Source organism: Natator depressus, chromosome 3, assembly GCF_965152275.1.
Source record: "Natator depressus isolate rNatDep1 chromosome 3, rNatDep2.hap1, whole genome shotgun sequence".
NCBI classification, from domain to species: Eukaryota; Metazoa; Chordata; order Testudines; family Cheloniidae; genus Natator; species Natator depressus.
In genome coordinates this window covers 89698398-89714023 of record NC_134236.1, presented here as the reverse complement: position 1 = coordinate 89714023, position 15626 = coordinate 89698398, and the positions used below count along the sequence as shown (strand labels likewise).

At 38.6% G+C, this 15626-nt stretch overlaps 2 protein-coding genes across 10 annotated transcripts in view; one reads left to right on the top strand and one right to left on the bottom strand.

Annotated features, from left to right (window-relative positions):
- COL10A1 (collagen type X alpha 1 chain) overlaps positions 1-5408 on the top strand; it is a 71329-nt gene extending 65921 nt beyond the window's left edge. For all 8 annotated transcript variants that reach the window (XM_074946910.1, XM_074946908.1, XM_074946905.1 and 5 more), the window contains one exon: positions 1713-5408. In XM_074946910.1, the coding sequence (XP_074803011.1) occupies positions 1713-3607 (1895 nt within the window). In that variant the 3' untranslated portion in view covers positions 3608-5408. The remainder of the gene's footprint in view (positions 1-1712) is intronic.
- Positions 1-15626, bottom strand: part of LOC141984847 (dermatan-sulfate epimerase-like) — a 308715-nt gene that overhangs the window by 281063 nt on the left and 12026 nt on the right. For both annotated transcript variants that reach the window (XM_074948285.1, XM_074948284.1), the window contains exon 6: positions 12463-12544. In XM_074948285.1, coding sequence (XP_074804386.1) covers positions 12463-12544 — 82 coding nt within the window. The remainder of the gene's footprint in view (positions 1-12462; positions 12545-15626) is intronic.

The window sequence follows — 15626 nt, the reverse complement described above, 5'->3', positions numbered from 1 at the left end:
ACAAAACCATGATTCAGCCTTGCAGACGGGGAGGGAAGGAGGAGGGAAAGGCTGAAATCTTAAGAGTTGTAGTTTTAGTAAAATAATTGATATGACAGCTGTTCAGGCATTAGGAAGCTTCTTTAATTTTGCACATTTTCAAATATGCAATTGAGTAGACACCACTAACTAACTGAATTCATTGATCATGGTATCATGGCCTAGTACTACAAATTTCAAAATTTCAAATCAATGAACTTTGACATTAAAGTACTGTAGACTGTTTTGGGAAAAGATTGTCTATTGTTTGAATGAAATCAAGAACTGTGTAGAAATAAGATCATTACTTATGCCTTATCTGAGGTTGACTTACGTAAGAGAACTTAAATTAAATTTTAAATAAGAATTGCCCACAGACAAGACAGTGGTTTTATTAAAATATATGTTTGCAATATTATAAAAATCAAAATATTCTCCCCTACTATTCCTACCTGATTTTGTTAATTGGGAACTATCAAAATCTTTAAAGAAAGGGAATATTTTTTCATAGGATATGAAGATCCTTGCAAGGAGCAAACTCAGCCTTCATATGTGATTTGTAACTTCTCTTTAACACCGTTGGTTCCATTCATTCCACCACGAAATTGTTTTCTGTTCAGCACACAGACTCAACCTACAATGACAGGTTTCAGAGGGGTAGCCACGTTAGTCTGTATCAGCAAAAACAACAAGGAGTCCTTGTGCTACCTTAGAGACTAACAAATTTATTTGGGCATTAGCTTTCATGGGCTAAAACCCACTTCATCAGATGCATGGAGTGAAAAATACAGTAGGCAGGTATAAATATTACAGCGCATGAAAAGATAGGAGTTGCTTTACCAAGTGGGAGGTCAGTGCTAACAGAGTAACAATGTCTGTTTAGATAGGTCTCATTCAGTATGTTTTAGCAAGGCAGAAGCCACCAAAAAAAACACCTCTCTTAGCTAGAAATCAGGGCTCGTGATGCACACAAGTTTAATCTGTGGTGTTAAACGCCCAGGCCACACTGAATCCAGATTGCTCAATATATGTCTAGAGCACACCTGACGTATTCAAATTCTGCAGAATTTAAGCTTTCATTTAAAAAAATAAATGAATGAATATATTCTTACTCCATACAGTTGGGGAGATAAACTTCCAAATGTAAACCACTGTGGAAGTCTTTCTGAATCTGCAAATAGATAGGCTGAAACAAAGAGTCAGTAGGGAACTCCTGTGTGCCTTCCTCCCATTCATCTCATTGCAGCATTAGCTGTCCTAGCTAATAAGCGAGCCCTCCAGTGGAGGAAGGAATGATATATTAACTATTTCAGTCCTGATCACTATAGTAGACAATTGGTGGAAGAGGGAAAAGGGAATGTTAGGTAAATATTTAACTAGACTCTATACTACTGTGCCTTACGTATTTTATGCTTCTTTTATAAATGGGTCAGCTGAAGCACAGAGACTTTAAGTGACTTGCCCAAGTTCACACCAAATGATTGGTTCTGCAGGGGACAGAACACAGCAGTCTTATCCCCAGTTCTCTGTTCTAACCACTAGAACTTGCAGTAATTTAAAGACCCTGATCTTTGTAGACGTTATACTAATTAGTATTTTCATTTTTATTTTGTTTCATCTCTAAGCGTCAGCCAAAATGCTGACAAGCTATGAACCCTCTACCATTGCATTAATGATTGTATTGTGTGTCTTAGGTTTACAGGGAAGGGGAGAACAAGGACCTCCTGGTCTACCAGGTCCTACTGGCCCAAGAGGACAACCAGGCCCAGCAGGGCCACCAGGCTATGGAAGTCCAGGTCCTCAAGGTCCACCAGGCCCCCCAGGTCCACCCGGATTTTCTGCTGTTGGAAAGCCAGGCTTACCAGGTTTACCAGGAAAACCAGGGGAGAGAGGATTAAATGGTGAAAAAGGAAATATTGGACCTGCTGGTCTCCCAGGATCAAGAGGGCCACAGGGGCCTCCTGGAATTCCTGGTCCTGCTGGAATCTCTGTTGCTGGCAAGACAGGAGAACAAGGGCCACCAGGAGCACAAGGGCCACGGGGTGTCCCTGGAGAAAAGGGTGAGACAGGTATTCCTGGTATGAATGGACTAAAGGGAGAAAATGGATATGGAGTTCCAGGTCGCCCAGGTGACAGAGGGCTCCCAGGTCCCCAGGGCCCCCCAGGTCCCCCTGGACTTGCTGGGATAGGGAAGCCTGGTGAAAACGGGTTTCCAGGTCAGCCAGGTGTGAAAGGTGATCGAGGTTTACCAGGTGCACCAGGACCAGCAGGCATCCCAGGTTCCCAAGGTCTTCCTGGGGAACCTGGAGCAGCAGGAATTGGAAAGCCTGGAGCAAATGGACCCCCAGGATTGCCAGGGATTCCTGGAGCAAAAGGACTGCCTGGACCCCCAGGCATGCCTGGATCCCCAGGTCTTCCAGGGTTTGGAAAGCCAGGTTTGCCAGGGATGAAAGGACATAGAGGACCTGAAGGCCTTCCCGGTGTTCCAGGGATCAAAGGAGATGAAGGTCCAGCTGGAGTTCCAGGAGAACCAGGGCCATCTGGACCACCTGGAAATATGGGTCCTCAAGGACTTAGAGGAATACCAGGTGAAAATGGCCTACCTGGGCCTAAAGGTGAAGCAGGACCTGCAGGCCTTGCAGGATACCCAGGAGCTAAAGGTGACAGAGGCTTACCAGGATTAGAGGGAAAACCAGGATATCCAGGGGAGCAGGGTCTTGCTGGTCCTAAAGGACCTCCAGGTTTACCAGGCCCGAAAGGGGACAATGGTCATGCAGGGCCACCTGGCCTACCTGGTCCAATGGGTGCACCAGGACTTAAAGGAGGACCAGGATTTAATGGTGAGCCAGGCCCAAGAGGACCTTCTGGAATACCTGGTATAAGAGGTCCAATTGGGCCACCAGGCATTCCAGGTTTTCCAGGCACTAAAGGGGAACCAGGGGCACCAGGATTACCAGGTCCAGCTGGCATTGCTACAAAAGGTTTAAATGGACCCATGGGGCCACCTGGGCTCCCAGGCCCAAGAGGCAACAATGGAGAGCCTGGGTTACCAGGCCCTCCGGGTCCACCTGGTCCTCCTGGTCAAGCAATACTCCCACAGGTGCCAGATGGTTATATAAAAGCAGGAGAGAGTCAAGGCCTCACAGGAATGCCTCTTATGAAAGCAGGAGTAAACCAAGGTCTAACTGGAATGCCAGTATCAGCTTTCTCTGCCATTCTCTCCAAAGCCTACCCTGGGGCCACTGTGCCCATCAAATTTGATAAAATCTTGTACAACCGACAGCAACATTATGACCCCAGAACAGGAATCTTTACGTGTAGGATCCCAGGACTTTACTATTTTTCTTACCATGTACATGTAAAAGGAACAAATGTTTGGGTCGCACTCTACAAAAATGGCTCACCAATCATGTACACCTATGATGAGTACAAGAAAGGATACCTTGACCAAGCTTCTGGAAGTGCTGTCATTGATCTCATGGAAAACGATCAAGTCTGGTTGCAGTTGCCCAATGCAGAATCTAATGGCTTGTATTCCTCTGATTACGTTCACTCCTCTTTCTCAGGATTCTTGTTTGCTCATATGTGATAGTATCCCACCTTAGCAGTCCCAATATTGTCTCTTTCAGACAATTTTAATTGGACTATGATGTGAAACCTATGACTGGTCATACAAATTATTTGCAACAAAGGGGAAGTGAGGATGATAGGGTAGGGGAGTTTGTTTCAAAATTAAGCTTCAGAGTAACTTTGTGTGTTTTTGGAAGTCTGTCAGAGATTTATTTGCAAAAACTTTGTAGTAAGGGCAAGTCAGCTGTCCTGCTGAATACAACATCAAACATTATGGTAATACATGATGCAGCTCTTCTCCATTTTAAATTTTCTTAATTAGTATTTCTAAGTTGATTTTATATTTTAAATGTACTCTTAAGCCTTCATAAAGTAATCATTCCAGATTACTACATATTCAACTCACTGAAACAAAGACATTATTTTAAATTAATCAGTCACAGAAGTTTAGTGTGTTCATAACAATGTTCAAGAGATTGCTTTTAGAAAAAGGGAACACTAATTTTCTTTGTTATAATAACAATAGACATGTTTATGAAGTTTCATCAACTTAAAAAAATATGTTTCCAAAGATTTTAGGCATAACAGGATTTTATATCTTACTAAGGTACCGATTTCGCTGGAGGGATCTCTTAAAACTAGTTCATCAAATAGTCAGAAGTAAAGAAAGAGAAACTCACTTGTTCAGCTAGCTGCAAGAAAAGAGGTGTTGTCCCTTTAAGGGCTCTCTTCAACAGGGGGGTGAAGGGAAAAGGTTACAGAGATGGACAGAAAGGACAGGAAGACTTTGGAAGCAAGTCTTTTGTATTATAGTAATTAAATTTAAATGTCTATTTTAGATAAGGGTCGTCTTTTGAAGGATTTATTTAAAAAAAACTATACATCTGAAAAGCCAAGCATTTAAGGTTAAAGATGAATACTCAGATTGTGCATCTAAAAATCTATGCAATGATTTTTTTAGAAATGTGGTTTTATAATCTGCAGCAACACACTAATGCAATATTTTGAAAACAAATTTTAAACTAAGGTGCTGTAGACTAACTAATGTTCTGAGAAAATGTTACAACTGTTTTTGTCAGTAAATTTAGAAACTGGCAGTACAGATCTATAACAAAACACAGATATTCATGTATATACTGTTGTACTCCAAATTTAAAATAGCTTTATCACCTACAATCATTAGAGGCAGTCTCTTACCCACACTGTTTTTCATGAACAGTAAGTTTATTTCTTTAAAAAGCATATATCTTTATTAGTTCCCAATTAATGAAAATTGGGAATGTGCATTATTCAATAACATATCTGATAAATTCCCGGCAGAGCTAATTAAATCAGCCAACAGATCACACTGTCGGATTTACTGTTCACACATATATTTAATGTTTCATTAATTTGTTGGATACAGCATTCATCTAATATATAGTACTCAGCACTGAAGTTAGTGGTACATAGATAAGCAAATCAACTAAGTTAATATTTTTAATTGTATTTTTTTTGTCAAATGTGCAAAATAGCAATGTAACAGTGTAATCAGGCTTTTGTTCATATACAATTCTTCTGTCCATGCATGGCTCTCAAAGAAGAGTATGCATCAGAGAGGCTTGTCAAATAAACCTGAAAAACTGATTTTATTGTTTATTTTAAGCTGAAAGTTGCTTTTACACAGCTGCTTTGTCAGTGTTACCCTTACTAAAAGCTAAAAATCCATGTTTTACCATTTTTTTTATTATGCTATTTCTTTATGAAACCCAAGTCGATGACTGTATTAATTTGAAACCAGCATTATTTTTTTTCTTTTCTAAACACTTCTATTTTGTTTTCCAATTTGATAAAACTTTGGTATTAATAAAAAAGTTAAGCTCATCTTTAAATTGGTCTGTTATTAAGTCAATATGTATTCTTTTAAAAATTGTAATAAATTATTATGCAACAGCTTTGCAAAATTCTAGTCATTTCTTTGCCTACAGTGAACAATGCTTTCTGGGGGAGTCAAATAAGATTTATGCTACAGTGGCCAAGTAGATTTACTGAGTGGGTTGGTAAATTTTCATGATAGTTTTGCAAGGCTGACTGGCAACATAATAGGCACTAAACACAATATCCAAACACCACATAAATTCTCCTTCCTCTTGAGCCAAACTGAAAATTCTAGGCACATTGGCCTTTTTGATTATCAGCCTGGTCTTTTCTCCTCATATCCCAATATAATTCATGAATTAGGATCACTAATTTATTGTACAACAAATTATTTTAATATGCAATCATCTTGTGATAGATCATTAATCCGCTTGACTGCCCAAAGCATCTTTCCAGCATTTCAGGATGATATACTTTGCTGCCAATACATTCAATTTATTTGGCACTTCCATTTGGAAAGTGCTAACAGCCACAGGGTAGTGGATGTAGGAAACCGTCCATTGGCAAGTACAACTGATCTTCTGATAATGTTTTCACAATTACTTTATACTGAAGACAATCCAAAAACGTGCTAAATTTGCCAACATGTACCGAGCATCAGACAGATTGATGCCTCACAAATCTTTATTAGTTACAGTACCTTTTTTTTAAGCAGGAGGGAGAAGGGTATTAACTAATACTACTGAGAGTACATTTTATGAAATCTTAATCTGCATCAATGTTAGAACAGACATCCCTAAGAGATGAATAACTTGTTACCCACTTACCTCTTCATTCATCTAATGAACATAACCACTTAGGCTTGCTTTACAGGAGTTTAGACAAACAGTACAACAAAACAGTGACTTATTAATGAACTTTTCATATTGTTGTATCAGAGACTATCTAGCCATGAGTATAATCAGATTTTAAATAACCTCAAAAAACTTTGGATGGCTAGAGAGGGATTTTGGTGGTAAATCTGGATTTCAGTCATCCAGTTTTAATTTTGCAAGTCCAGGCTGCAAACCAAGCTGCTTTTAGTTTTGGATTCACAATCTACGTTTACAGAAAGCAGTGACAGACCCCAATTCTTCTTAGGCAGGTACTACAAAGGTTATGGGACTTCCAAGAAACACCAGACATAGGAATGCAATTAACGGAAAAAATGTCAAATCAGAAGTGAATTAAATGCAGCCAGAGAAAAAAATCAGAACAAAAAGTCATGGATGCTGAGCTCAGAATGAAGATTCATTTTCTTTCAAAAAATTTTCACCATTTTTAAAAACAAACAATCAACCATATTTTAAAAATACTCTATAAACAAAACAAATAATTTACTCCTACTCACAGAGGAAGAAAAATATATTTAATTAAAACAACAGTGTAAAGTACCAGGAGTCTAGTCCTCCTTTGCCAGTACAAATTCTGTAATGGCCATTAGCTGTGAGCAGGAAAAGAAAGTTTTAGAAAGTTTCCTGGTTTCAAATAATCTTCCTTCCTGAATTTAATGTTTAGTATACATAAAAAATGACAGTTGATTAAGAATTGCTATCAATTTCACTATAATACAAAATAGGAAAATCTGAAGTTATTTCAGCTTTTGAATATGTTGGCATTTAGGTTCAATAACCATGACCTGTAGTATTTCTTAAAATGTTTAAAAAGACAATCAAGAACGAAAAAATTAGAAGTGTGTCCTTTAAACATGAGGTCCTGAAACTATGGTCCATAGAGTGCTTACTGGTAATACTTGGAGAATTGGTGCATATTCTGCTTATCTCCAATGGAACTACATGAACAGACAGCTAAAAATACTCTACATACATTCATAATATCAATTGTCTATATTCCCAATTGCTTTCGTTACTGCAGAAACATAAAGAGAATGCAAATGGGGGAGGCAGCGTCTTGGAAGGATGAATGGGAAGGAAATCAGTCCTCAAAGCGCTCTCTGAATTAAACTGTGGTCCACATTAGGGCTGGTGGAAAGTTTTCCATCAAAATTAGGTTTTCAGTTAAACAAAAGTGTTCACAAAATGTCTGCTTCCCACAGAAATTTACTTTTGCCATTAAAAAAAGCAAAAAAACAAAAACTGAACTGCTGTAAATGCGGCCACAATGCCCCATGGGATTTGTAGTACAGTTGTCTTATGTCCTCATTCTCCTCTGTGGGCTAGATTTCCCTCCAGACTACATCTCCTATGATACACAGTGGTCAGGGATTCCTGCAATACATCTCCCCCCTTTTCTAAAAGCAGGGGGCATGGTGCAGCATGGCAGATTGTAGTCCTATCAGAAGAGGATGGGATGTGAGGCACGCAAACAGCATTTTAGAATTGAAATATTTTGGATTTTGGCCAAAATAAAAATAAAAATTTACCGTGAAAAATGTAGACAAAAGTGATTTTTTTTTTCATTTTTCTGTGGAAGAAAACCCATTTTCAACCACTGTTAGTTCACACTGTGTAAATGTTCACAAATTCCTGCCGTAAGCTTTAGAAAGCATAATGTTAAAATAAAATGTGCTTTAACTTTTTAATTTTGCTCACTTCTACAAGATGAGAAATATTACAATGAAATATCTCACATAAATTAATCTGAAGGATATTGAACTAGCAAAATGGCCAGAAATACTTTTAAACTAGTCATGAGTTTTGTAACAATGATTCTTACAGAACACACTATTAAATATATTCTATGAAGTAATTTTAAAAGGGATTCTTTCAGATACTGCTCGCAAACTATCAAAAGCTTACCATTTTGCAAATGATACCAAAAGGAGACAGAAAAACTCAATCAGTTTACACAAAAAGGGCCTACTGATATGGATCAACTATATTAAAATCATACTTGGTAATAAAACAGAAAATGTGGAACCAGAAATTAATGAACCAAAATTGTTGTGTCAGATATAAGGCCTAGTTTGTGAACAAAATAATGAGGGTGGGCTTTTCCAACCACCCTTCCCTGTGTGGGTCCTTAAAAAACAAACACACACTTTTTTTTGTGAGGGGTGGGGAACAGGGAAGAACAGACGAAGACAACTGGAACGTCACCATCATGGCTGCCATCCCTATTACCTCCTGGGACCCCAGACCTTCTTCATTCTAATCCTGAGGGATGTCCTGACCAAACTGGGCCAGAAAAGGATCCAGATGACATTACCCCACACACACACCCGATCAGTTCCAGCTAAATCCCAGACATCACCTGAGATTAAACAAGATCAGATTTTTACAGCAGCAACAACAGCTCCAGCTCATTTCAACTAACCTCTTCTCTTCTAACCAAAAAACCCCCAACAACAGCTACTACCATCTTTGATACCATCTGTCAAACCAGGGGGAGAGCGGTCCCTGCTATAGGGAGAGGGAACAAGAAATGTTGTTAAAACAAAAGCTTTACTTAATACTTTACATTTCAAATGCTTTAACAGTTTTTCCTTCTTCTCTGTATCTTTAATAAAAGGTTAAAAATATTTTTAATGGTGCGTTTGCCATGGTACTAAGCAGCTAAGGTCCCTGTATACCAACCCCTGGACCTTGTTTAACACTACTTAATGCTAGACAGTGACTGGGTTATGTTAACACCTTCGACCCATTCCATAGAATCATAGAAGATTAGAGTTGGAAGAGACCTCAGGAAGTCATCTAATCCAACCCTCTGCTCAAAGCAGGACCAACCCCAACTAAATCATCCCAGCCAGGGCTTTGTCAAGCCTGACCTTAAAAACTTCTAAGGAAGGAGATTCCACCACCTCCCTAGGTAACCCATTCCAGTGCTTCACCACCCTCCTAGTGAAATAGTTTTTCCTAATATCCAACCTAGACCTCCCACACTGCAACTTGAGACCACTGCTCCTTGTTCTGTCATCTGACACCACTGAGAACAGTCTAGCTCCATCCTCTTTGGAACCCCCCTTCAGGTAGTTGAAGGCTGCTATCAAATCCCCCCTCACTCTTCTCTTCTGCAGACTAAATAACCCCAGTTCCCTCAGCCTCTCCTCATAAGTCATGTGCCCCAGCCTCCTAATCATTTTTGTTGCCCTCCGCTGGACTCTTTCCAATTTGTCCACATCCTTTCTGTAGCGGGGGCCCCAAAACTGGACACAATACTCCAGATGTGGCCTCAGCACTGCCGAATAGAGAGGAATAATCACTTCCCAAGATCTGCTGGCAATGCTCCTACCTATACAGCCCAATATGCTGTTAGCCTTCTTGGCAACAAGGGCACACTGTTGACTCATATCCAGCTTCTCATCCACTGTAATCCCCAGGTTCTTTTCTGCAGAACTGCCACTTAGCCAGTCGGTCCCCAGCCTGTAGCAGTGCCTGGGATTCTTCCATCCTAAATGCAGGACTCTGCACTTGTCCTTGTTGAACCTCATCAAATTTCTTTTGGCCCAATCGTCCAATTTGTCTAGGTCACTCTGGACCCTATCCCTACCTTCCAGAGTATCTACCTCTCCCCTCAGCTTAGTGTCATCGGCAAATTTGCTGAGGGTGCAATCCATCCCATCATCCAGATCATTAATGAAGTTGTTGAACAAAACCAACCCCAGGACCAACCTCTGGGACACTCTGCTTGATACTGGCTGCCAACTAGACATTGAGCCGTTGATCACTACCCGTTGAGGCCAACAATCTAGCCAGCTTTCTATCGACCTTATAGTCCATTCATCTAATCCATACTTTTTTAAGACCGTATCAAAAGCTTTGCTAAAGTTATGATATATCACATCCACCGCTTTCCCCATATCCACAGAGCCAGTTATCTCATCATAGAAGGCAATCAGGTTGGTCAGGCATGACTTGCCCTTGGTAAATCCATGTTGACTGTTCCTGATCACCTTCCTCTCCTCCAAGGGCTTCAGAATGAATTCCTTGAGGACCTTAAATTTATTTCATTTAAATTAATACACCAGTCCTCCTTGGACTGTTGTAAAAGAGAAGTATTTGTGTACTAAAATAAACACTGCCACTGACAGGATTATGAAGGATCAAGCTTTCAGACACAAATTATGTGCATTCATCTGTTTGTACACATACCCCCCTTACTTTCATATACAAATAGCTATTTGCACACGCAAACATGTAACTTGCAGGCACAATTTTGGAGATCAAGTTGGAAATTTGGCCTTATGTGTGCAGCTCAATGCTATCTAGAGAAGTTCTACAGCACAGAAATGTACATAATCAATATCCTTTAGAAGCAAAGCCTTGTTCAATTCAAGGGTCTTAATGCAAATTCTACAGAAGAACGACAGCTAATGAAAAATGTATTTTTCTTCCTATGTGTTAGCAAGCTCATTCATTGCAGAAAATAACGTATTTGAATGAAGATTTCCTTGATTTCCTAAAGATTCTCACAAATTTCCAATATCAGACTTTGTACCCAATGGAAAATAGAAGATAGATGATATAGAAAGGTATGTTTATGAATATCTGGTCATTATTTGCGAAATACATTCTGGTATCATCCACTTGCAACACTAAATAGTTGTTTTACTTAGAACCTCTTTACCAGAAACAATTTTGCTGATTTCTTTTTTAAAAATATATTTTAAAAACTTGTTGAGAATATTTTAAAATAAACTACCTCTCTAATAAACCCCTACATGGTCTGACAAACACTAAGCCACATCTCTACCCAGCAAATACTGAACATAAAAGTATCAACAAAGAAGGAAAACTATTATATTTTCAATGTATAATTTAATTTTATGCAATCCTTAAAAAAGTCACATTAAACCAAAATATTTTCAGTTAAATGTATGTACCCATTCAAGAGACCCAAGAAATCTATTCTTAGCAGATATAGTCACACACATTAATAGAAAGTCAGTAGAAAAATGTTATCTACCTCATTTCACAAATCAAACTGTCTATACTATGGAACCACATACCTTGCAATTCCAATAAATATGAACCCCAGTGTTATAGTGTTTGTAATTAATAATAAAAACCATCATCTCAACCTCTTATTTAAAAAAAGAGGTCATAGAATAATGTTTCAGAGAAACAGCATCACCGTACAAGTAATTCTAGGCAAAATTAGAGCGGTAGGAATGTTCAGTGTTCAATCAATGACACAACTTGATTTGCTAAATACTCCCATAATATTTTGTCTTTTTTTTTTTTTGGTCTTGCTAAAAATAATAGTTAATGCAGGATCATATTTGTATACAATGTGCATGCATAAATTACAGTATTTCATTCTACCTTTCACCCCTACTCCTCCAATCTTGAGAAAGAGTCAACTGTTTTCTTCTTTTAAGTCACAGTAATTCAGTAAGGTAGCACCCCAAAAGTGTTATGAAATCCATCAAAATGCTTAAACTGAAGGCAGGTAGAGTGTCCAGAGTAACTGATATGGTTAACATGTACAGAGTACATTTTTATTTCTAATGATGACCAATTTTAGTAACAAAGCAAATGTAGAAGTTTCTGCCTCAGTAAATATATAAATAGGCTTGGACAGATTAGATTTTTATTGGTAAATGTCAGGAAACATCGATTTCCCATACAAACACAAACCTATGAAAAAATATTTCCATCGATGAAAATCAAAATGTATAGATAGGCCAAGTAAGTAAAATGCTGCTTGAGAATTTAGAGACGGATTAATAATATTTACTTTGTATATTTTTCCATGTGATGTTGACAATTTGTGATGTAATGGTTATAAAGTTTTAACTTTAACTCAACATCTACTGTCATTAAATAATTATTGTCTGATTCCCCATAATTTCCTGCAACTATGAAAATTTAAACAGATATGAATAAAAATGCTTAAAACCCACAATTTTGCACAACTGTGAAAATTTAGATCAATCAAAATTTTAAGAAAAAATATTAAAAATAAACATTGATATTATCTGGTGAAATTATTAACAAAAATAAACATTGATTTCTGCCAAGCCTACATATATTTTCAGCCTACTGTAGTAAGCATGTCTTGAATTAACTTGCCTACCTTTAAAAGCTGAGGTTTTATAGTTATGCTGTATAGCAGCAATCACATCTTTCCAAAAGTCGTATTTTGTCTGTCTGTCGTGCTGTAAGAGTAATAAATAAATAAACAAACACACACACACACCCGTGAGCATGTCAGGTATCAATTTTTACATGAGCAAATAAAGTGAACGTCATTAATAAATAACAACGATTATTTGAAAGCAAAGTGTTATGGCCTGGGACTCAAGAGATCAGGGTTCAGCAGCTGGCTCTGCCACAGACTGTGTGCCATCTTAGACAAGTCCCTCAGGTCCAGATTTTTAAAGGTATTTTAGGCATTGTTCAGCTCAGCTCAGCACTGCCACACCTTTCTGACTTAGGTGTGGTCTGTACTACAGACCTATAATCGGTAAAACTACATCGCTCAGGGGGGTGAAAAATCCACACCCCTCAGCAACATAGTTACACTGACCTAGCACCCCGATGTAGACAGCGCTATGTCAGTGGGAGCCAACACAGCTACCCCCTCTTGGGGAGGTGGATTAAGTAAGCCAACAGGAGAGCTCTCTCCCATCGGTTTACAGCATTTTCATTAAAGTGCTATATCAGTGCAGCTGCACCTATTCAGCATTTTAAGTGTAGGCTTGCCTTCACGAGCCTGAGTCATATTTTCAAACATGACTTAGGCACTTAGGAGTCAGCGAAAGTCAATGAAATTTAGGTTCCTAGGTCTGTTAAGCATTGCAACGCTGAGCAGTGCAATGGCTAAATACCTTTAAAAATCTGGGCCTTAATCTCTCAAGGCATCTGTTCCCAGTCTGTCACCAGAAGATGCTTCCTTTCCTCACAAGGATATTGGGAGAAAAAAAAATTAAATGTTTGGCTTTGTCTACACTAGCACTTATCTCGGTAAAATTTTTGTCAGTCAGGGGTGTGAAAAAAAACACCCCCACTGACAGAAGTTTCACTGACAGAAGCACCAGTGTGGACAGCACTATGTTGGTGGGAGATGCTCTCCTGCCAAATCAGCTACCACTGCTCATTGGGGATGGTTTAATAATGCCAACAGGAGAGCTCTCTCCCACCAGCATAGAGTGGTTACACAGGAGACTTTACAGCGGAGCAGCTGCAGCAGTACAGCTGTGCCACTGTAAGGTCAGTAGTGTAGACACAGCCTTTGTGCAGTGCTCAGAGACATTATGGTGAAGAGGGCCATATAAGTACTTAGAACAACAACCGCGGATAATATATTGGATTACTGATATATGAAATTCAGTTCCTGAGGATGTAGATTTTGTTTTTAAACTGGTAGGTTGATATTATTTACCTATATAGTCATTTTTATGGCATTTTTAATGTATTTATGGTGCCCACATTCTGCCCTTAAAACTGGCAAAAACAACTACTAGGACTTAGTGGTCTTGCCAATAACTCCTCCCCAATGCCAGATAAAAGCCAAAAGCCTGGCTTAGCAGAAATGCTTTACATCACACTTGGAAGCCTGTAAAACCCTGGCTCTGGCAAAAAGACCGAGGAAAGCATTTCTACACACAGGAACCCTCTATAAAAAACACACATTCTCATCATTCCTAGAAGGATCTATCTAGGAACTGACAGCAGAAGTGTCTCTGCTGATCTCAATTGCCATGTTAGGATATATGGAGAGAAGCAATTTCCCAAATACCTGAATCCCAGAACAGTACAGATTGTAATTAGTCCCTTGAAATACACCCAAAAATCAAACAAGCAATCAGTACACACCACAGAGTAAAGGTGTTCCCATGCTCATAATGACCAGTCACAGAAGGTAAACGGCAGTAGTATGCAGGCAATATAGTCTGAAATAGTTTTATTTCTTTAAGCTAGCCAATAAAGCTTAATGTTTGAGATGTAATGTTGCTGTATTATAAAAATGAATTGTTGTAACAGTGTTGGAACCTCTCAATACGCTTGTTAGCATGGCTTTTGGTGTAATGGTTAACATGATTTCATGGGACTGCCTTTCAGATCTTTACGCCCTACCCCAAATTTGTATTCAGATAGGAATAAAGACCCATTCATTAATGCTACAGGGCTGTATAGAGCTACAAAAATCAATACTGTGGCTAATACTAACTTAATGTCTACTACTTCAAATATGGATTTGCATAAGGGCCCTATATACGGTCTGCTTCTGGGTCTTGGGAGATGAAGGATTTTTTATTTTAATTTCTTTTTTTTTTTTTTTTTTTTGCTTTGATAGCTATCAGGGTATCCTTCATGCATCACTTCCAGGTCGTATACCAGCAGCTGAGCAGTGCTGCTGTAGAGTGTTCATTATCCTACACTGGCTTCGTATTCCAGAGATTGGAAAGTTTCAGCGCCGTCGTTTTTGAACTTGAATTTTATTGACTTTTTCAGCAAGTTGACCCAATAATGATATAGAATATGAAAACATGATCCAGTAGCCACGTAACATAATTTCAAATTCTAAATAATCACCACCAATTCAATTATACATAGCAGGTTCTCTGGAATACAGTGAACAGATACAGTGAGAGGAAGAATGATCCAGAAGTTCGGGCACTAGACTGGGACTTTCAAAATCTGGGTTCAATTACCTGGTCTGCCACAGCTCGCCTGTGTGACCTAGGGCAAGTCATTTATTCTCTGTGCTTCAGTACTTCCCTACTTAACAGGGATGTTGTGAGGCTAAATACATCAAATATTGTAAGGCACTCAGATACTATGATAGACAGTCTGATAATAAGTACTCTTCCTTTAAACAGAGCTAAAGCTCAGAAGAGATTAAGTATCGCAGTGTCATTAACCAGCACAGAGACTTAAACTATAGCAATAGAGGGATACCACAGTACTCTACTGTTGAAAGGATCTGTTCTTTATTAAAAAAAAAATCTATAAGTTTCAACCTCCATGCGCTCGTCAATGAAAATGAAATATGAGAGCATTACCTTCCCAAAGAATTTAAGATATACTGTCTTATACTCGTCTGAGCAAAAAAGCTCTAGGTATTCATGTGACTGCAGTAGAGATATTGGCATCTAAAATTTAACCAGTGGTTATGTTTAGCACCTGAAAACTTCAAAAAGGATTCCACCTCTAGAGGTGTATTCTTAGTTATACACATATCTGTAGCATGTAGAGTTAATGTGTATTGAAAGTTTTCGATTTGAAGATTTAACC